The sequence below is a fragment of the Malaclemys terrapin genome, chromosome 2, assembly GCF_027887155.1.
Source record: "Malaclemys terrapin pileata isolate rMalTer1 chromosome 2, rMalTer1.hap1, whole genome shotgun sequence".
Taxonomy (NCBI): domain Eukaryota; kingdom Metazoa; phylum Chordata; order Testudines; family Emydidae; genus Malaclemys; species Malaclemys terrapin.
Genome location: NC_071506.1, coordinates 246,487,492 through 246,511,628, shown reverse-complemented (window position 1 = coordinate 246,511,628; position 24,137 = coordinate 246,487,492). Strand labels below are relative to the sequence as shown.

Here is a 24,137-nt window from a genome sequence, read left to right as displayed (position 1 = left end):
AGGCTAAACAATCACTTCCTACATACACTGTTCTTCAAATGATCATTTAACAGGATTAATTCTTGCCTCTAACCTAATATAAACCATTGCCACACCTGTACTGCTAAGTAGTTCAGTTGCATTTACACACTTTTTTTGAGGGATTTCCACAAAGAACATGGTAATGCACAGGGATTAGATAACTTCCAACCATGGGTCTTTCATCTGAAGAAGCAAATCTCCTGGAGGATTTTTGCTCACTCTACACAGCCTTTCTTAACAATACTGGTTTATTATTTTGCAATGACACAAGGAAAAGCAAAACCATGGGTGTAAATGGCTGTAGCCCTGCTGAAGTCAATCAAGCTTCTGAGGATCTGACCCAGATTGTTGAAGTTTATTCACAGAATAAAGTATGGGTGGATTATGCAAATATTAACATTTCTTTAGTGAATTTCCATCTGGAATAACTGGGCTATAGACATTTCAAGTCTTTGAGAGTCACCAGTTTCCACGAAGACAAAATCACACAGATAACATCCCACCCTCAGCAGCTTATCTCTGGAGAAAGTCAATTAAAATGGCTAGTCTAGCAGCAGCTGTCTTTGCTATTGCTGTACAAATAAAAAGTAATGTCAGCAATATCACAGGTGTAAAGGGCTAATTCCACAGTCCCTGTAAACAGATTTTGCACAATCAGAGAGAGGGCCAAGTTGGGACAGATGATAAGCCGGTGGCTAATGTCTTTCCCTCTGAGGGTGAAGTTTGACTGGTGGATCTGTAAAGATCACCTCTTCTGTGGCAGTGCAGAAGCAGCTTCATGAACCTTCCTGCATCCTGCCACCCTCTTCCAGTCAGCAGAACCACTTTGGTTCCACTCCTTTTAGCATGTTCCTTCCACGCTTGCAAAATGTGGAGCGGTGGGGCATGATTTGCCCCCTAAGAGAACAAAGGTGGAATTCTGCTGGCTGATATACCTTCATGATAAGAGCCTACTATATCTGAAGGTTGTTCAACGTACTTCTCTGACAGCATCTACTGGCACAGAAGTGACTGTCAATGTGTTTTGCCCAGGTGTACGTCTTGCTGCATTAAGAGGTGACAATGTTACCAAGAGTCCTGAGCTCCCAATAGCTTGCAACATTAAAGTGGAAGAGATGAATATTAGCAAAACTGGTGTTTGTTCATTGCTTATCACTCACATAAACCTTTCGATTCCACCATTTTTACTAGCACTTTGCAATTTTGATTTTTTCATTATTTGAGTGTGCTTTGATCCTGGACAAGGAACATTATATTATTTTGTCATCAGCAATATGAAAGTTCTTACTGTCAGCTTGGGGTGGGGGAGGGCAGGATTTATACAGAAGATTGGTTATAGGGAGATATGTGCATGCAGCTGGGCAAAAATCATAATCAGCCTAAATCTGGTAAATAAGGGGACTTAGTGCCAAACTGGAGGTTTTTCATAAAATACACATGCTAACGTTGTAAATACTGTAGGTCTGCCACAGTGAAAGTACGTCCTCCTTCCCAAAACTACATGCCAGTGCCAGATTGTGTACTTGGTAGAGGATAAGATGACAGTGGCTGGGTCTGTAAATCAAAATTTAGTACTAACCAAACCACCAGATCTGAGCAAGGAAAACCAGATAAATGAAAAAGTAGGTAAGATGTGCCACAAAAAAACTCCCAAACCAATGAATAAACACAAATTTTGAAGGAGATTATGTCAGAGATGATGACTGGGTCAGTCTAAGATCCAGGCAGTCCCAGAAACACAACTTCTCCCACTCCATAACTTTCCTAAAAATTTACAATAAATCTACACGCCTTCTCATTAAAAAAATAATTTTCAACATACCCTTTGCATAGACCTATATTATATGTACATACACATACATATTTATAGCTGTATTTGTGTGACTAGACATACACATGTTTGTAAGTTAATTCATACATAAGTATTGGATCTGAATATGCTTGAAAATGTTCTTCTCTTTGAATACTTGTACAAACAAATGTAGGGGTCAAGTTGATATGTATTAGTTTGTGTGGAATACAAATCAAATGTCAGCCTATTAGGAATCTGCAGAAAAACAGGAGGCTGCTATTGTCATGGTGTTTCCAACGTGAACACTCTGAAAGTACAAGAAATAGTTTAATGGCGTTTCCAACCCAAATACACACACACACACAACCAGAACAAAAGGCAATCTTGTAGTATTTCTTTTTATAAAAAGCCTGCTGCCACACTCATTCAATGCCAGGGAGCTAAGGAGGAACAGCTGTGGCTGGGGGGACGGGGGGTGGGGTGGGGGGAGAGGGAGGGGGAATATTATGGATGAGACAAAAAAATATTACCATGATTAAGGAGAGACACTTTTCCCCAGGCCCAGTAGAGCAATCCTTTTGGATGCGTAGCTCCCAGTGTTTTCAATAGGAGTTCTACGTGCAAAACAACTGCAGCACTGGGTGAATGTTTTGCAAGCCTATGTTAGAAAGGCCAAGTGTGAAAAACTGTTGTTACAACAGAACACGATTTGAGATAGTGCGTGCAAGACTGAAAAGCAATATAAATAGAGAGAAGATTTCCTATTGTGTAAAACCAGAGATCTTTCAGGCACAGAGAAAGTCAAGTGCAGAATCAGATAAAAACTTGGCAGAAAGAAAAGAGATAACAGTCTGAAACCAGACAAGAGAGATTGTGCAGCCCAATGTAACAGAGGCAGCCCAGGCAGATAAGTAATGTCCACAATAGGAGTTAAAGCTAGAAAGATATTTCCTATATTTCGTCAAATGATGGGGAATCGTAAAAACCTTCTCATCAAAAGGTGAGGAGAAAAAAGTGTTTCTGTCCCTGGGAGAAAGAAGGGATGGCATCTTGCCACTCGATTAGGAATGACACTGCTGACAAGCTGACACAGAGGATCCCACTCCAAACATAGCAGGAAGCCCCAGCCTGGGCAGATCGTACCCACCTCAGACACATACCTCAGGGGTCTGTCTCTTTTGTAACCTCTGGCAACACTTGTACAATGTGCTATGCTAATAAATCTCATTGAACTGAACTGATATTGGAGACACTGATTAGAAGCAGGGAAGAGGACAAGAAGAAGTGAACATGAAGATCATTAAAGAGTTTTGAAGAGAAAAGATAGGGAATGTGGTGGTGGTGGGAGAAGTGATAGAGGGCCTAGCAGATAAACAGATCATGCTGCACAGTGGAAGCAAAGGGGCAAATGCACCTTTCATGTAAGTGGCTGCAGCTCCATTAAGGCCAGTGGTGAATTTGGGCCAAAGTCTTTTACCCATTTATCAGACACTACAATTAGACTGGACAATGGATAGTAATAACACCTAATACAGGGATGACTATAAACAAAGGCCAGACCTTTATGTAATCACATTTATTCCCTCACTTTGGAGACCAGGATGCTAAAAAAGAGCAACGACTGCACATGGTGATATTCAACTAAATGAACAAATAATTATGAATAAACATCTTTAAAATATTCTACTTGCTTAGGTTTTCATAATTGCGTTTTCTGTAGAAAGAAATATTTGTATTATACATACCTAGCTAGGTAAGAGACAGAGTTATATTTATTGTACTAGATAGAAGTACCAGCAACAGTAAACTACCATCATTTAGCATATCGGTATGAGCAGTGAGCAGGACCATTCTGTGATGCATTTGAAACCTGCATACCAATAATCTTCATTTTCAGTAGCTAGCAGTGTTATTGTTTATACTTCATTGCATTGCACTAGGTACCTTGCAATTCTTTCATTGTCACTTGGCATATCAATATCGGGATGGAAGTGGTAATGAAGAAATTCTGTACCAAAGAGGTCATACTCTAGGTAGCATCCAAGTTTAGCGAACTCCAGCAGTTTCTTCTCATCAAATATAGTCCTGCAGAAAATACAAAGCACAGTGTAAACGTGCATAAATGTTGGAAATGGTTCCAGAGCACCATGTTATATGGACTATAGCATTTAAATATATCACTGGGGGAAAGCTTACTGCCAAGGAACTAAAAATATTTGATCAGGTTTACTGAGAAATTGAGCTACTGTTTGAGAAATTTAAGTTCTTAAATAATAATAATGAACCAACGTATTATTCAGTCTTTTCCCACGTCATTTGGAGATTCCATGCCTTTTAAAATATGTTAACATGTTGCATAACAAGTGCAATTAGAATTAACTTCAATGAGAAAAAAGAACCAAGACACACATGCTTAATATCAGAAACTGTCCTGTCACACTCATGAGGAAGGAAGGTTTTGCTGTTGTTTTTTTTTAAATTCAGAGGGATATTTATTTAAAGCCAAGAGACTATTTATGTGAATAAGGAGTACTTGCCCAAAAAAGAGGTATCAGATCAGGCACTACATATAGGGCTCATTTCATCCACTACTGAAAGGCAGACATATTTTGGGGTCTTCTTCTTAGCATATGTGCAACATGCCTCAGGTAACACGTGACCAGGATTCATCACTGAATTTGGTCTGCTGGTTGGCTTCCCCGATGGGGAGTGTGACGTGAATGCTGATCCACCCCCTTCCCTTTGGGGTAAAATGCTGCAAATGTTTAACACACAACACTACACACTGGCTTAGGACTGAAAACCCTACCCAATAGAGACAAAAGATAAGGTAGGCAGAGTGTAACGGCTCATACTGGAATCTCACCAAGATGCCCTAACTTAACATCCCTATTCTTGCAAAACAATGTAATGGCATCTTGAAGTAGTCAAGACCAAAACTAAAACACAGCACATCACTGGAGCACCAGTTCAGGGGGAAGGGTGACAATTGGTGAACTAATGACTTCTGGCAGCAAGCAAGTCCTCCTTGGAAATGTCCTCTCTGAAGAACTCGGAGTAGATTCTTCCATCTGTGATAAATTCCTCTGAATGATGCAATGTAAATCTACCGATACACCCATAACATGAACATTCTCACATGGAGGAAGCTTTTTTGGGAGGGATAGGGAGAAGGGGGGAGGGGCGGAAGAGAAAAGATTTAACAAAAAGCAAAAACAAAAAGTAAAATAACAATTTACTTTGCAAACAATGTGCTCTGTTCCTTTATTATAAGCACAGATATTTGCATTTAAATAAGAATGTTCACCTACAGCTTCTCCTTCTTTTTGATGCCACAAAGTTATTTTTCTCAGTTTAATTACATCATAGTCTGTTGCTATGGAAATGACTGATGTCACAAATTCAATATTATGACTTAACAGCAGAATCAAGTAGGAGGAACAGATGGGCTGAAAGAAAGAAAACCCTTGTTCAGACAAGCCTGTCACCAGCAGGAGTCTCAGCATTGTCAACTGTAATTAATAAAAACAAATTCTTTGTAAATACATTTCACAGTTTACACAAGATAAGAGCTTGTGACCAAATGGGCTTTCAAAGTGCAATGCAGAAGAAGGAGTGGCTTACGGTGCTAGCCCTGCATAGTCCGAGGGGCTGCAGTAGCCAAGAGAATGAAGCTAGTTCCAGCGCAATGCCAAATTTCATAGGAGTAATATCACAGGCATGAAAAATGATTTAAAAACAATTGTTAGTGGTGGGCTCACAGGGGACTATATATGTGATGATTATTAACATATAAAGCATTATCCATTACATACCTTCATGACATATACACCATGGATATTGTAACAGTAGCCATGGGTACCAGTGAATGCTCAACCCTGTCATGACAGGGCACCTTTGTAACCTTAATCCCTGATAGGTGACAGGGGCCAGGAAATAAAAAGTTGACTCTTCACAGCCCTCCTGTGTATCACACTTTTATTACAGAGCCCTAAGATAGAATGTAATAAAAAGCTGTACTGGAAAACATGATGTAACTAGCAGTATAGAGTTAACCATTATAGTCCGTTCCTGATGCTAAATAGTACTGTTATGCGTTGAATGAAGACAGGCATGAAGTTTAAATCTACATACAAACTTCTAAATGTAGGGGATCTGGATACTCCAGTATAGAGATGGGATTAAGATGCTAAATTCACTTGTAGATGCTGAACTGTACTTCAAAATTCGAGGTCATTCAGATCCTGTGTTCCGGTGAGGGCCCATCTCCAAGTGTGTAATGTAAGGATATAATAAATATCAGAACATGTCATGACTTGTATCAATGGCTGTTCAGCTGATGCCGCACTTAGAACTTTGTGGCCCTGATTCTCCTCTTGCTTATACTGTTGTTGTTTTTTTCACCAGTGTAACTCTGTTCAATTAAATGGAATCATGTATAATTCACACCAGAGGAGAGGAGAGGCAAGCACTATGTTTAAAAACAATTTGTTTTGCTACATTCTATCGAAGTGGTTACGAAAGTCTCTGGCACTGCCTGTGCAAGTTGCTGAGCACTCTTGTATCCACAGATTAGGGGGTTAATATGTTTTTTAGAAAGTCCAAGAAATAAATCTACAGAAGATTAATCACATATTAATGCATGAAGAGAGATTGTGTGATGTATATAATTGATTTTTCATTTATTTTTATAGCACTAAAGCATTATTTTAAAAATTAATCAAATGTACCCAAAATGTACATGAATAATTTGGGGCTCTGGTATATATATAAACAATCTGTACTTGAATTGCAATGTTGTGGAACATGTAGTCAACAGGAATCTTCAATAAATGTAACAGAGTTGGGTATAATTTATATGTCTATATTACACCCTTGATGGGGACAAACAATTGAATTGCTGAGAGTCATATGACCACAAATAGTTTCCATTATTCAGCAGCTAGCCACATTAATCAATACTTGGACATTTGCCAAATGATCGCCAGTTACACAAGGTCACATAAACCTGCTGTGCACCAAATGGCCTGTGTTTCTCAATTCAAGGAGCAGGATACTATCTCTTCCCCACCATGTCTGTGTTGTGCTGTTTTTGTTTTAAAGGGGGCTAACATATTGCTCTCTGTAATAAGACAGGACCTATCTAAAATCTAACTGGGATTTTTTAAGCTGTATTGCTTTAAATTGGTTGCAGAGTCTGAAGAACCTGGTTTGGGGTCTGATCCAGAGTCCAGTGGAGTCAAAGGAAGTCTTTCCATTGGCATCAATGAGCTCTGAACCGGGTCCTTGGAGAGCAACCTGATTTTTAAAAGGGATGAACACCTAGGAGCTCCCACTGAAATCAGTGGGACCTGCTGAATGTCCAGCACTTTTGAAAACAAGGCTACTTATTCAGGTGTCTATGTATCGACATAGGATCTGACTTTTTAAAATCTTGGCCAAGATTGCTTGTAGACTAGAAGCCTGATCCAGAACCTCTTGGATTGCATAAGCATAAGCATTATTGTGTTCTTGAATTCTACATAAGCATTATTGTATTCTTGAAATCACTAACCACAAAGCAATGCTTCTTGTAGTGATATCTGATCACTGGATAAACCCAACTGTCTAAAGCTGCCATGTAATTCCCCAAAATTCCACTATTTCTAGACAGCACATCCAGGAAAACCATAGACATATGATACCAGGATAGCCTATTAAGTTACCTGTCAAGGTGAGACATGACTGTTTTTGAGATATCAGCCCCACTCTCCTGCAGAATGCGAATAATCTGGAAAGGGGCATCACTATTCCTGCCAGGATGGATTATAATGGGGCAGCCCAGCTGTGACTGAGCATGCGCTGTTGCCTGCAGTACTTTGTTTTCACTATCAGTCAGAGGCCATGAGCAGCCAATTTCTCCTACAACACCACACTTGATGTTGGTTCCATCAGCTCCACTGAGTATCTCATTGACGATAATGTCTGTAAGCTAACAAAAATAAAAAGGAAATCCTTTTGTTATTGATACTCTTTGTGTTGCAAAGTATCAGCTCTGGTCTACACACAAAGTTGCACAGGGTCTAACTAATGGTGTGATTTTAAATCTGTTTAGACAAATATATCCAGCTTTGTGAACACACTCTTACACTGGTTTAAGCTTGGCTTACACGAGTGTACCTTGTGCCAAGTGCAACCTAAACCAATATAAGCCAGGTTTAAACCAATACCAGAGTGTCCACACAAAAGCTTGCACTGGCTTAACTAAGGGCTGGTCTATACCCAATATTTGTAACGATTTAAACCTATGCAACGTCTGTGCTTAAACAAGGTCTCAAGGTGAAAGTTAATAAATATCATATTAGTAGAGAAGGGACAAAACTGTAAATTTTTTAAAGTTTGGAGAAGATTCTAGTTGTCAAGACCTGAGGAGGAACCATCGGGCCAAATCCTGCTCTCAAATATGTCAGAGTAAATCTGACGTAATTTCACTGACTTCTGAATTGTAACCAAGAATAAAATTTGGCCAACAATCTATCAGGGTGATTTTTTTTAAAGCAGCCTGTAATTCTGCAGGCACAGATGATGGCATGAAGACACCTGCAAATATGGTCAGGTAGTTAAACTTCTTGAGGCTATTATTTGCCCCCACAAAAACAGGCGCACACTTGTGTGTGCAAAACCGAGGTTGAGGACTTTTAAATATCTGGCCCTGAATGTTTAATATGGAATCATGATTTCAGGGCACACTAACAATTAAGTAAACGAGGAAAGAAAAAGGTCTGGCAAGGCTAATTTAGTGTATTAACCTAGAAGCTAGTACCTTAAAACTAGAACATCAGCAAACAAACAAACTCCATGTCTGTCATTCATTCTTACTCATTCTCTCCCTCGGACATGGATACACAACACAATGGGGTAGATCCTCAGCTGGGGTAAACTGAAGTTAATAGAGCTATGACAACTGAGACTAGCTGAGCATCTGCCCCAATACTTCTGCACAGTAATTGTAAACCTTCCAATTCATGGATACAACTGAGCAGTTAACAAGAATGGGTAACGGGCAACAGAATACAGTTCTTAGAATTCCTTATGGCGGTCTGAAGAATATCATTTGTGTTGCAATGTTCCCAACATAGGGCTTACCTAAATCATTTCCAGTTTAAGCAATCATGGCATGGATTGCTGGAGACACTAAATCCCTCCCTTGTTTAACTAATGCTAGTGTCAAAACTTTCCATTTACTTAGCTGTATCCTAAGAAAAAGATAGACCACAATGTCCATATCAATGTCTCTATGGAATCACTGAACATTTTCCATTGATCAGTCACTGCAGACATCTACATTCAACCAGGTACCTGCCAACATTCTGGACTGGATTAAGCATTGATGAAATGGACTGCAGACTACACTGCACTCTGAAGAACAGCGTGAAAGCTTGTCTCTCACTAACACAAGTTGGTCCAATACAAGATATTAACTCACCCACCTTGTCTCTAATCATGGGACCAACACAGCTTCAACAACACTGCACACACTGCGCTCTCTAAGTCACCACTGGTCCATGGACCACAGTTAGAGAACTTTTACCCTATGGATCCATTCAAATTGGCCCACCTATTGAGAAATGGCACCATTGCAAATGATTTCGGGCTGCTCCTCAGTTGACATAAATCATTATCTGTGCTTTTAAGATTAATTTTACTCTTTTGTAAATATAGCAGATGTTTTTAGTTTCAGCTCAGATAAGTACATTCACACTCTTTGGGCTGCTCAGTTCTCTTCTGCCTCGGAGAGTTCCCCTCTCCCTTCATCATATCATCTTAAAGACAGCTGAGTGGATATTTATTATGGTGAGGTGTAGGGATCCCAGCCATGCTCAGGACCCCATTGTCCTAGGCACGTACAAACACAGAGATGGTCCCTGCTCCAAAGACCTTAGTCAGACAAAGGGTAGGGAAAAAGGATATAATATACAGGCAGAGTGAACAGAGGGATGGTTTGCAAATAGCTTGTCAGTGCCACAATTATTTATTTACTTCCTTTTAAAAAACCTTTTGGGTGTTTAGTTGGGATGGATTAGCTGAAAATAGGGACAAGGAAAGTAGAGGGGACATTAGACTATTTCCATCCCAATATTTTGTAAAAAGGAAAAATTTTCACAGCTGTACCGGGATGCTGTACACATGTAGTCATTTTTCACTGTTAGGTCATAATAAACCCCTAAAAGAAAATGGAAATGCTGAGAGATCAGAGTGGCAATACTGGGTGCAGACACAATTTACACGAACACAATTATCATTGTTTGCACAGGTTTTCAAGAAGAGTATATTTAGATTTTTATCAAGTTGTGCTTGACCGGTCACTGATCTCCTGTCATCTGTACATTATCATTCGGGCAGTATTTTACTATTTTCTCGTTAGTACTTACCTGCTCCACTGACATAGCTTGTGTCTCGGAAGAATGAGTGGCATGCACATAAAACCCAGCACCGGCAATAATGTGGATCCCGGTTTCCTCAGCAAGCTTCTTTAAAGTCTTTACATCTCGGCTGATACCCATGGTTGTGTTTTCCACTATAGTCCCACCACCTGCTGCCTTATAATGTAATAGCTCTTCCTTTACAGCATCTGTTTCCTGATACAGAAGAAGGTTCTCTTTATGGCTGTAGGGATTCTGTTTAATCCAAAACAAGTTCTTCATCTCAATGGGCCCATCAGACAAAGCTTCTTGGCCTGAAGAAGGTGGGACATAACAGCAGCTGTAGTTCATTGTCAAGTGTTCATGGGTCATGGTGCAGCCAAGCTGACTTGGCTCCACAAGGCCCAACACGGTCTGCACTTTACCACACAGGGAAAGCATTTTTCTTCTTACTTTAAAAGGAAAGAATCCAGATTCTAAACAAGCATTTGCTGGAAAAGAGGAAGGGAAATAAAACATGAAAAAAGTTGTATAAAAAGCAATAAAGCGCATATAAAATATAGGAATTTCACTCCCAATGCAGATTGTTCCTTACAATATATTTTTAAACGCTTTGTCCAGTCTAGTTTTAAGATGGAGTTTCCTTTACTCCCTTGTGGGAAACTATCCCACAGTTTAGCAGAGTTCCCTAGCAGGGAATTTTCCCTGATATTCAGCCTACATTTTCCTTTTGAACCGTTACTCCCAGTTATCCTCCCCTGGCTCACTCTTATTGTTAATATTTAGGACAGCTGTTTGGAAAGTGGGGGGAAAAGATCACAAACATGCTTTGCTTGCTTGTAAGGAAAAAAAAGATTAAAAAATGTCTTTGCACACTAACATCCTACAGGAACAGTGATAGATAGAACTTGTAAGGAGTGTTTCAAACAAGGAAAAGATAGCAGCCTTGCCTACTAGCTCAGAAAGGGGGTGGCTCTCAAAAGAGCAAAGAGATGGTAGTAGGAAAGGCAGAAAAATGGAGCATCGTTGCTGGCACAGTTATGCTGGCTGAGGTTATGTCTACACTACCAGCTAGGGGTGTGATTCCCTGCTCACGTAGACATACTTGTGCTAGCTCTCATCCGAGTTTGCATGCTAAAAATAGTAGTCACGGTAGCACGGGCAGGGACAGCACATGCTAGCAGCCCCGAGTTCAAACCCATTTGAACACAATGGGTATGTACTCTGGGCTTCGAGTACGTGTCGCCGCTGTCCGTACTACCACAGCTATACTACTGTTTTTAGCGTGCTAGCGCAATGAGCGCTAACATGAGTACATCTATGCGAGCTGAAAATCACACCCCTAGCTCATAGTGTAGACGCAGCCTAAGTGAAGAAAGAGCTGTGTGATGGTGGGGAGAACCAATACGAAACAAGATCAGATACGTAGGGAGGGGCACAGATATGTAGGGACCTGAGGGCAAGGAAAATAAGTTTAAACTTAATGGAGCTGATAAAAGGGAACCCTAAACAATTCCTCTTTGACTTTAGCATTTACACCCCATAGCAGTTATTGTAGTTCCATTTGGCCCAGTTCTTTCACTCTTTCTTCATTAGTCCATGTCCCCTCCAGACCCTTTTGTGGCTGTGAATTTCATCGACTATTTGCCAAAACCTTTCCGGTGTTCTGAGCCACTTTAGGCAAGGCCCTGTGTAACTGGCAGAAAGCTGGACCTGAATTCTGCCGGAAGAACCCCTAGATTCTACAGCAGGCTGGAAATTCAATGGCAGATCCAAATACATTCCAGAATGGAAATTTTTATCAGATTATGTAGGGAAATGAAAAATGCAATTGGCACAACTATGTTTATTTTCTCGTTAACGTCAATTATTTAAAACTGTTCACACATGTTCAGTTTTCAGTGTGGTGCAGATTTTCACATTGACAAAAAGCAGCAGCATTATAGAAGTTGTCAGGGGAAAAACTGGAGGTTCTGTCAATTAGGGAGGAGGCAGTTGGGGTTGTGGCACCGAACGTGTGGAAGGAGTTTTGGAGTTGTGATGGAGTCCACTAGTTGCGCTAGAGGAGAAAAGAGACATTTCCATTACTCACCCCCTGAGCCATCCAGTATCCCAGTAGAATTTCTACCATATTTAGCACCCTGTCATGTCATTGTCTGACATTATTTGTGAGTTCTGACCCTTGTGTCCTAGTTGCCTTGCTCTTTGTTTGTCATTTCTAGTATGGTGGTTGACATTAGAAATAATGCTAAATTCGAAGTTAAATTTATATCAAGATATTTACAATGTAAAAAATTCTCATTCCAATTAAAGGAAAACATCACAATTTATTGTGGTAACGCAATATCCCATTACGACAAATGTTTCCTTTTTAATAGCAACCACTGTATGTTCATTTAGGATTCTCTGCTCCCCAGCAGCTGTCACATTTTGTCAGCTTGAGCCACCATCTGAACATACTTGGCATCAAGGCTGAATAGTACTTGCCTGATACTTTCCATTTTTTTAAAAAAATATTATCCTCCGAGATTGAATATACCCTTTCCAAACCCAGGAATCTGCCTATGTTTGGACACCTTGTTTGCCCTACTGTGTGAAGAGTTTGGAATCTCCACCTATTTTAGTAACCTGAGGTCAAATTCTGATCTCAGTTACACTGGTTTAAATGTGGAATAATTCCATTGCAGTTCCTCTGGATTTACATTAGTGTAACTGAGAGTGGAATTTGGCTCCTGAAGAGCAGGGATTCCTACAGCAGAAATTCAGATCCAGTTCTACTTCTCCCAAGCCTCACTGGGAAAATATTGTTACCTGAGGGGATTAGACTAGCATTTTTTTTATATGGCTGAACCTACAATATTATTTTTCTTCAGCTAATTTGGATTAAACAATGTCATGTTATTCCTTTAGACAATAAATGGGCAGTGACTATGATATTCTTTAAGGCTACTACCTACAATTGCACCGTGTCAAAGATTTACCAATCTGTAAAAATGTAGCCTGAATCTCTACAGGTTAGAATTAGCAGCAACTCTCTCTCTCCCTCCCTCCCTCTCTTTTTAAGTTTACTTCCCGTATTAACACTAAACAAGGCTGACTACCCAGTTCAGGTTAGATCTGCCTGATTCTAGCTGCAAAGGCTTGAGGATATGTAGTTATAATTCCTAGTCAAATAAAATCATGAGTTATGAAACAAAATACATGTTTAATGATGTCCAAAGGATAGGACTAACTGGAGCACACATTATTGATTAAAGAGAGAGGTCTTTCCCTTTCTATCTCCCTTTTAGTGAATAATATCATAAACATGGGTCTGTTACTGGTAAAGCCCTAAGAGCAGATTTTTTATGTTTAACTTTCTATCTATTAATGCGACAGAAGAACAAAATCAAAAGGGCATTGAGCTCTAGATATCAAAGAGGTTAATAATGTCTAGATCTCTGATCTTTAGGGCTAAACAAAATACGACAGTAACCCCATTTCATAGCGACAAAGAGTTCCAATAGCTACCCATAGTGTTCCAATCTAAGCATAAAATACCAGCTTCCTCAGAATAGAGACTGACACTGTATAGTAAAGAGTTTTCAGTGACTGTGGTTAATCTATTTATGAAACTTGGCCAACCTTAAGAGACAGATATGGTTGATTTACTGTATTTGTGTGTCCTGTGTATAAGCAGACGCTGTATGAAAATCCCAATTAGAAAGGACTGTTCTGTTATGGATTGAAAGAGTAAATGCCAGCAGAAGTGTTTGTGCTGTATATGGTAGACTTAATATAAAACATTACTTGGGGACATTTCCATAACATGGGATTACAATAATAGTGCTCCAGGTGGGTCATTGTGTTGACTTATTTGCGACAGTACAGGAAGTGTCGCTTTGCTAAGACAGACTCCTAATTTATTAATATAATGAGCTGGTATTTGTCAAATAAAGTCACAAGGGATAAGATTTCGAAGAGGACGGCACTTGTGTGAATCATTAGAAGCAAAACACCTTTCTCTTTCAGTAACTGTGGTTGGTTGTGATTAAAATCAAGTTGTCTGACCTCATCATTAACTGAATGTTCTTGATTAGAGTTGGTGTTCTGTAGACCAGCCCGCCATTTTGGAAAAGATTCAATGATCTGAGTCATTCCTGTCATTCCTATAGTCCAGGCAAAGAGAGTAAGATGATTGTCTTTAATATTTAGTCCTTTTCTTGCTGTTTTTTTCTTCCCACTAAAAAACTATACTCTCACATTCAACCTAAAACTGGCAGCATAACCAGTGGTATTTACACTCCATATAAAACCATACTTTCAAATTATTTTTTTTGGCACAGCCTCTTTTCAAAATGCACTTTTTAACCTGATGAAACTACCTTTTATAAATATGTTTGAACAAGTACACCTCTACCCCGATATAACGCTGTCCTCGGGAGCCAAAAAATCTTACCAAGTTATAGGTGAAACCGCGCTATATCAAACTTGCTTTGATCCGCCGGAGTGCACAGCCCCACCCCCTGGAGCACTGCTTTACCGTGTTATATCCAAATTCATGTTATATCGGGTCGCATTATATCGGGGTAGAGGTGTAATTATAATGTAATCAGGGATGGCCTTAGGGAAAATAGTGCCCTTGGTGAACTTGTATTTTGGCACCCCTGGGCCCACTGCCTCCCCTGGTCCCCCACCCATCCCCCGCAGGATCCCCACTCCCCAATTGCTACCTCCTTGGGCTCCTCCCCATTGTCCCTGGCCCCCACCCCATCGCCTCTGGTCCCTGCTGCCTCCCCCAACCCCTCCCCCATCGCCTCTGCTGCCTCCGCATCCATCCCCTCTGGGCTCCGCTGCCTCCCTGGGCTACCTTCCCTTCCTCCCACCCCCCATTGCCCCAAGCTCCCTTCTGCAGCCTCGCACCCTAGCCCACCCCTCTCCTTTCCTCTTGACCATGGCACCCCGGGTGGTTGTGCACCCATAAGGCTGACCCTGAGTATAATGGAAAAAGCAGCTCTTATGGTAAAACTAGATATTGCTAATTAACAGAGTGTGGTATTTTCCTGTTATTTTCTACATTTTTCTATTTTATTTTTACTCATGTTATAATATATTACTCAGCAAACGCCATTCTCATTGATTCAGGCTTTCTGCTTGCTTTCAGACAGCTATTTTGATATGTATGTAGATTTTCAAGATGAATTTTCTGCTAATTCCTTTCTGGCACAGATACATTAGATTAATCTCAACTAATCTGGCCTGACCTCTGTGAAGACCCATGTTTATGTGTGTGATCCACTTATAGCCTGTGGGTGCTGTCTGCTGATTTCTGCCAGACAAAACCTAGAATTATCTGCTCCAATGTTGGAGTCTTCTTGTAGCAGGGATTAATCTGTTGACTTTTAAGATTTTGTATTACTGCATATATGCAAACCTAAAAGAAATAAAAGTACATGCTTCTATAGCACCTTTTGTCTGAGGCTCTATAATTACTTTACAAATTCACACTTTAAATGAAGTATTCACATTTTAAGTGACTTGCCCAAGATCATACAGTGGGCTCTCTTCCTGCAAGATATAAGTAACTCTCATTGACATCAGTTAATTGCTAGCTAAAACCGCTTTAGAAACCCACAATCCTCAATTAAGAATTGTGGAAAATATAATTAACTTAATATTCTGATTGGGATGAGATCTTAATCACCATCCTGTTACCTTCTGTATTGACTTTCATAAATACCATAATTCTAGCATGCTATAATGATATACTCGCCTTGATAACACCTGATGGTACCACAGCTAATTCGTATATATAAACTAACCCTACAAACAGCAATTAAGACCACAATTCAGCAAAGAGCATGTGCTTAACTTTAAACTGTTAGCAGTCCCAATGAAGTCAATGGGACCACTCACAGACTTTAAATTAAGCTTCTGCTTATGTGCTTTGCTGAATGGGGGCTTAATTAACTAAATTCCATGTCTTAGATACATACAGTTCATTTCTATGAAAACATGTTTCTTCTCTTAGGTAAGACAATGAGATTTATATACACAGTCATGCATAGTCTGAACATCAGTAAAAGTATAAATGAATGCAATCACAACCTGTACTTTTCTAGGGCTTGGCCTACACTACAGAGTTAGGTCAGCAGTTCATGTTGGCCTCACTATGTCAGTGTCTACACTACAGCTTTGCTCCCGCTGTTGTAAGTGCCCTACGACATAGTATCTGCACCTCCACGAGAGGCGTAGGGCTTATGTTGGTGTAGTTAGGTTAGGGTGACGCAGTGTCTGTATAGACTGCACTACTTACATCAGATGTTGGCTAAAATCTTGTCAGTTTCACAGCTCCCTGCACCTGACTCAGCTTGGGCTGTCACCCTGGGACTCCGCCCCAGATTCCAGCTCCTGGTGGGCTGCTGCCCAGGCTCCCCTCTTCCTGCCAGGAGCTCTGCTGCCCCCCAGGATCCTGGCTCCCAGTGAGCTGCTGCCCCCCCCCCCAGGCCCCTGACTCCCAGTGAGCTGCTGCCCCCCCCCCCCCCCCCAGGCCCCTGACTCCCAGTGAGCTGCTGCCCAGGCTCCCAGACGAGATGCTGCCCAGGCTCTCTGCTCCAAGCCTGGCTGCCAGGCACTGAGAGCCTGGGCTCCCAGTTCCCCACAGAGATCTTAGAGGGTGGTTGCTCTGAGTGGAAACAATAGCAGCGTGAAATTGACAAGGGGGGCTGCAACTGTGAGACCCGTGTGGCTGTCAGTGCCCCATAATGCCCCTCTTCAGCCAGTGCAAGCACTCCTGGTGAGGACATGCTTCACTGGCTGGAGGGTAGTGTGGACATCAACAGCTGATTGAATTACTGCGGTGGCTGTAGCCTGACCTAAATTAAATAGGCCTAATTTTACAGTGTACATAAGCCATAGCACTCCCTGCAAAGGAGTAACTTTCTTTCCTAGCTTGACCTGCCTTTCCAACTGACAGTAAGGACCCTCTTCTGCAGCCTGACTCATGATGAGTAGCACTTACTCCCTTGATTTCAATGGGTCTACTTCCAGGAGTATGTACTACTCAATGAGAATAGAGGATGAAGAATCTGATCCAAGTGTTGGCCAATGCTCAGGCGTTACTAAGGAATGTATATGTACATAATCTTCCTAGCCTAAAATGAAAGTCATTTTAGCTACATTATATTACATTGTGAGATACACACACACACACACACAAATACTGTGAAGAATAGAATTGGGCGATAGAAGGAGAAAAATGCTGTTGAATATTCAAGGGACTGCAGCTATTGACTTCTCAAGTTCTGACAAATATTCCAGGTTTTTTGGCATGTTAAACAGAATGGAAACAACTCTGAATAGAAGTGTCTGTCTTTTGAGGACTCAATTCTAAGGCTGGTTGGAACATTTTCAGAAAAATATCATTTCATCAAAGTTTTCATCAGGGCAGAGAAAGACATTCCCTCACGCTCTGTAGCCTAGGGGTTAGAGCACTGGCCTGGGATGTTGGAGACCCTTGCTATGCCTGATTCAGAGTGATATAGGATGAAAGCAGAAGAGGGACTTGCACTTGGGTCTTCCACATCCCAGGCCAACGCCCTGACCACCAGGCCCACATCTCCCCCAACCCTCCTTCCTGAATTGAAAAGCTCAAATTTTGGTCTGAAAATGGACATTTCAATACAAACGTTTTTTCCAAAACATTCAAAATGTGTTGATTTTGTTCCAAAGCAGAATGAAAACAAATTTTGAAAGTTTGAAAGTTGCTACAAAACAGAACTGTCATCCTTTGGTCAGCTCTACTCAATTCATTGTAGGTTTTCCCAACCTAGATAAGAAAACTAGAGGACACTCCCTGAGCTCCCCATCCCATACAATGGATGGAGTCCTCGAAGACAAACAGAGACACTTCCATTCCCTGAGCCCTAGTGTCGAAGAGGAGTTGGGGAAGGAAGTAGATCTAAAAATCAAATATCTCCCAAGTGCCTCTTTGAGGCTGCACTAACAGCCATGGAACAACTTAAATGCTGATCTGAAGTCTGGAGTAAAGGATTCCTTCCCCATCCCAGCTTGCATGGTTCTGCTGAGTACAGAGCCAGAAACAGCATTTGTGCCTCAGTGTAGAGAACACTGAATTTCTGAAGGAAAACTACTTCATAATATCATTCTAATCACTACTACTAATTAGAAAGAAGAGTAAATCACTAAAGAAACAAGTTGTGTTAAATAGAATGAACAAGAATAATTTAAAATCAAATTTTGCAGAAAGCTGCCAACTTGTCAAACTGAGGGAGCAGGCACAGGAAATGAATGAATCAGAGCTTTGCCAAAATTATTAGGTTAGCTCTAATCTTTTTAAAAATACATATAGTTACTAGTATAGCAGCTAAAATAATACGACTTGAATGTGCACTTCCTACATGTGCCAATGGCAGGCTGCATTTCCTGAATCCTAACTTGCTTTCAGAAAGCACCAGTAAAATGTCCACTCCCATGGAGAGAAAGAGAGAAGAGGCAAGCTCTGGTCTGGAGATATTGAAACAATGATGGGAATTTCTAAAAATTGTTTTGAAATTATTCTTTGTACTACGGTAGCACCTAAGAGCCCTAGTCATGGGCCAGAATCCTATTGTGCTGCTGTATAAACACAGAAATGATGGTCTCTGAAAATTAAATGAGTGTATACACATTTTGATACAGCAACTATTATTTCTCTATATAACGTGCAACTAAGGACTGCAGTTTTTCATTATCGTCTTGACACAGCTACCTAGAGTTTATTATAGTAACTCTAGGTGAACCTTTACAGCAATCGACTGTACAGTGCACAAAATATCATCCTCATGTTTACTCTGCTACTAAACACTAGTGCAGTTGTTACTGTCCCTAGAGGTATGACTGAGTGCTATGGGACCCACTGGTAAAAAGACCAGGAATAAGTCCTGCAGTCCTTACCCAGGCAAAGCCTCCATTGAGTTCAACAGACATTTTGCCTGAATACCAATGGCAGGATTTGGACCTTTGTTGGTTTCCCATCTGGAACGTGCACTGCTGTCATTGTGTCGTTATAATAGTCTTGTAATGAGAAGTCTCCCTAGGCTGGAATTGGTTGTTTCCTGTGGTAATCTCATATTGCTAAAACATAATAATTACATAAACATAGTTTCCACATGTCTGCAATTGTTTTGACTTAGTAAGCACATTTTAACAGTACTTGCACAGAGTCTCTCTAGACTCGCACGGAAATCATTTTATTGTCATTATATTACAATGTGAGATTATAACAACACTAAATCCAGATTGCTGTGACAGAAAATGTATGAAATCTAATAGGTATGGCTCAGTAGCTATTTGTTACATTTTAAAAAAGATCAATTCACTCTCTGTTTGGAAATAAGGGTTGCCTGTTCCACCATGAGCATTATAATAGAATCTTTCCTTACATAATCATACAAACACAAGAAATGTGACGTAACACAGGTTACGTATTTATTTACAAATAGAGGCAAATGCTTTAAAGGTCCGATCCTGCACCTAATGATTTCAGTGCAATAGGGAGAAGCCTAAATATATAGAAACATTTCATACATGATTAATAAATTAACCTAATAGATTTCTGGAAGAATTTAAGAGACATGCATACTAGTTAGCGCTAACACCAAGCAGCAGTTTTGTAATACTATTTGTTCTCACTGTGTTACTGGCACTTTTAAAAATATCGTATGTGTGTATATAAACAAATTATGCAGCCCACCCTTGCTGTAGGAAACTATACAAATAAAATGTAACAGCACAGAGAAGCATGCTATTGTTTGCATTACTGCAGAGTCTAGCAGAATCAATGAATCTCTTGTAGCTAGGAGTATGTATCTGATATCATTTAGTCACCCCTAAATATTTGGCTCAGTACAGCAGAGTAATCTTAGAACATTAAGAAAATTACTGAAGTTATCACACATCCCAATATCTATCTTAGAGTTTTATACTGCTGCCCAGCACTGTAGTATCTGAGTGCCTTCCAGGTAAAATCAATAGCAACAGTGAAGTCCCTAGCAAACTTCATGGAGTCTTTGGTACTTTTCCCTTTTCAGGGTAACAAATCTGCTTGGGGTAGGGTTTGTATTTTTGATTTTTTTAATATACATTTTAATAATTCTCCCCGTTCCTTATTTTTTCCCCTCTGGTTAGTAAAGGTTTATTGGGTTGAAGAGGGTGTCAGTATTGTGTCATTTTTATGGTTGAAAGGCTTTCTCAAAGAGGAAGTTTTTGCAGCAGTTCCTAAGGATAAACTCTGGATTTGCCTGTTCTCTTCAGGAAGTTTGTTCCTTAGCCAGATCCCCTTCGCCAATAATGCTTTGGCCCCAGCTCTCACATGCCTCATCCTGGGCTTTGTGTCCCAGAAGAACATAGCTGTCACTGTGGTTCACAGATTAAAATTCAGTCTTTAATGTATCTAGAACTTGATCCATTTATTGCTTTGAAAATGGGGACCTGATGCTAACTGGTCATGCAAGCTTAATGCAGAGTTCAGCAGAATCCAAAGACATCACACCACTTTGATGAATAGGGATGTGTGACACTGAGCTAGCGAGGGTTAGGCAACCAGCAGGCTAAAGTGGCCTAAAGATCAACCTTTAAGAACATATTAGGAAAGTACTGAAATGGTAAACAGGACCATTCCTTGCAGATAATTATCAAAGCCATGTTAAATGAACAAGAGTTCTGTATTGTTAGAGAGTTAGAGGTAAATACTAAGGGCTGGTCTACACTAAAGCTGTAAGTCCACCTAAGTTATGCAACTTCAGTTAAGTAAGTTATGTAACTGAAGTTGATGTAATTTAGTCGATTTACAGCAATGTCTACACTGCGCTATGTCGATGGGAGACGCTCTCCCACCATCTTCACCTCTGTTAGAGGCGGAGGGTGAGTACAGATGGCCACAGGAGAGTGCTCTGCCATCATAAGAACATAAGAATGGCCGTACTGGATCAGACCAAAGGTCCATCCAGCCCAGTATCTTGTCTACCGACAGTGGCCAATGCCAGGTGCCCCAGAGGGAGTGAACCTAACAGGTAATGATCGAGTGATCTCTCTCCTTCCGTCCACCACCACCCTGTGACAAACAGAGGCTAGGGACACCATTCCTTACCCATCCTGGCTAATAGCCGTTAATGGACTTAGCTTGTCTTCACCAGACCCACTAAATCGACACCGCTGCATCGATCGTAGCACTGCTGAGTTAGCCAGAAGTATAGACAAGCCCTGATTGTATTTATCTATGTTTACCTATATCTGTTAGGAGTTTAGCAATGTGGTCTAATTATCATGTAGATGCTAAACTTTGGTTCCTGTCTGTAATATTTCATTACTATAGCCTATTGATTCAGTGATCAAAAAGGAACATTAGCAATTAGATAAAACTTGGATGTAACAAAATCATTTTTTATTTCTCTTTGAAGTTTATAGTAAATTATCTATGAACCTTTGAATGGCAAATTGCCTTATGCTAATCAATGCAACTAATTACCTGTATATACACAGGAAATAGGAATTGACTTCAAAGCAACCATGTATATTACCTATTCTTCACCCAAGGAATGTCCACTGTGTTATCTGTGTCAAGAGACTAGAGTAGCCTGCCAGAGATCTATAAAAGAACTCTAGAGCCTGATCCTGTCATCTCAAGTCTGCTTGAACTTTACCAGGGGGAAATTTGAGCCGCAAGACTGAGGTCTCCAGCTCCAGTCTGATTACCCTACTATTTCTCATGGAAGAATTTAAACAGATTCTGCGCATGGGTTGCCTATTGGATTATGATCTATGGAATTGATTCTGGAAGAACTTTCTACAAATCAACAGCTCACCATCACTACTATGAAACTGACCTTTACTCAAGAACTTTACTCATATCTGTATGTGTAACGCTCTTTAACCACCATAACTCTTTCTTTTCTTTTTAATAAATCTTAGTTAATAAGAATTGGCTGTAACTGTGCATTTGGGTAAAATCTGAAATACTCATAAACCTGGTGGGTAATGTGTTCGATCTCTTACATAAGAACATAAGAATGGCCGTACCGGGTCAGACCAAAGGTCCATCTAGCCCAGTCCAGTATCCTGTCTACTGACAGTGGCCAATGCCAGGTACCCCAGAGGGAGTGGACCGACAGGCAATGATCAAGTGATCTCTCTCCTGCCATCCATCTCCATCCTCTGACAAACAGAGGCTAGGGACACCAATCCTTACCCATCCTGGCTAAAAGCCATTAATGGACTTAACCACCATGAATTTATCCAGTTCTCTTTTAAACGCTGTTATAGTCCTAGCCTTCACAACCTCCTCAGGTAAGGAGTTCCACAAGTTGACTGTGCGCTGCGTGAAGAAAAACTTCCTTGTATTTGTTTTAAACCTGCTGCCTATTAATTTCATTTGGTGACCCCTAGTTCTTGTATTATGGGAATAAGTAAATAACTTTTCCTTATCCACTTTCTCCACATCACTCATGATTTTATATACCTCTATCATATCCCCCCTTAGTCTCCTCTTTTCCAAGCTGAGGAGTTCTAGCCTCTTTAATCTCTCCTCATATGGGACCCATTCCAAACCCCTAATCATTTTAGTTGCCCTTTTCTGAACCTTTTCTAGTGCCAGTATATCTTTTTTTAGATGAGGAGACCACATCTGTATGCAGTATTCGAGATGTGGACGTACCATTGATTTATATAAGGACAATAATATATTCTCAGTCTTATTCTCTATCCTCTTTTTAATGATCTCTAACATCCTGTTTGATTTTTTGACCGCCTCTGCACACTGCGCGGACATCTTCAGAGAACTATCCACGATGACTCCAAGATCTTTTTCCTGACTTGTTGTAGCTAAATTAGCCCCCATCATATTGTATGTATAGTTGGGGTTATTTTCTCCAATGTGCACTACTTTACATTTATCCACATTAAATTTCATTTGCCATTTTGTTGCCCAATCACTTAGTTTTGTGAGATCTTTTTGAAGTTCATCACAGTCTGCTTTGGTCTTAACTATCTTGAGCAGTTTAGTATCATCTGCAAACTTTGCCACTTCACTGTTTACCCCTTTCTCCAGATCATTTATAAATAAGTTGAATGGGATTGGTCCAAGGACTGACCCTTGGGGAACACCACTAGTTACCCCTCTCCATTCTGAGAATTTACCATTAATTCCTACCCTTTGTTCCCGGTCTTTTAACCAGTTCTCAATCCATGAAAGGACCTTCCCTTTTATCCCATGACAACTTACTTTACTTAAGAGCCTTTGGTGAGGGACCTTGTCAAAGGCTTTCTGGAAATCTAAGTACACTATGTCCACTGGATCCCCCTTGTCCACATGTTTGTTGACCCCTTCAAAGAACTCTAATAGATTAGTAAGACACGATTTCCCTTTACAGAAATCATGTTGACTATTGCTCAACAGTTTATGTTTTTCTATGTGTCTGACAATTTTATTCTTAACTATGGTTTTGACTAATTTGCCCGGTACTGATGTTAGACTTACCGGTCTATAATTGCCGGGATCACCTCTAGACCCTTTTTAAATATTGGCGTTACATTAGTTAACTTCCAGTCATTGGGCACAGAAGCCAATTTAAAGGACAGGTTACAAACCTTAGTTAATAGTTCCGCAACTTCACATTTGAGTTCTTTCAGAACTCTTGGGTGAATGCCATCTGGTCCCGGTGACTTGTTAATGTTAAGTTTATCAATTAATTCCAAAACCTCCTCTAGTGGACACTTTAAACTGTGACAGTTCCTCAGATTTGTCACCTACAAAAGCCGGCTCAGGTTTGGGAATCTCCCTAACATCCTCAGCCGTGAAGACTGAAGCAAAGAATCCATTTAGTTTCTCCACAATGACTTTATCGTCTTTAAGCGCTCCTTTTGTATCTTGATCATCAAGGGCCCCA

General features: G+C 40.4%; 1 protein-coding gene across 4 annotated transcripts in view; it reads right to left on the bottom strand.

Annotated features, from left to right (window-relative positions):
* Nucleotides 1-24,137, bottom strand: part of PTER (phosphotriesterase related) — a 37,267-nt gene that overhangs the window by 1,805 nt on the left and 11,325 nt on the right. For 2 of the 4 annotated variants that reach the window (XM_054020589.1, XM_054020590.1), the window contains exons 2-4: nt 10,225-10,706; nt 7,519-7,784; nt 3,758-3,898 (exon numbers count right to left, since the gene is read on the bottom strand). In XM_054020589.1, the coding sequence (XP_053876564.1) occupies nt 3,758-3,898; nt 7,519-7,784; nt 10,225-10,656 (839 nt within the window). In that variant the 5' untranslated portion in view covers nt 10,657-10,706. The other 2 variants (XM_054020591.1, XM_054020592.1) reach the window with 2 other exon arrangements.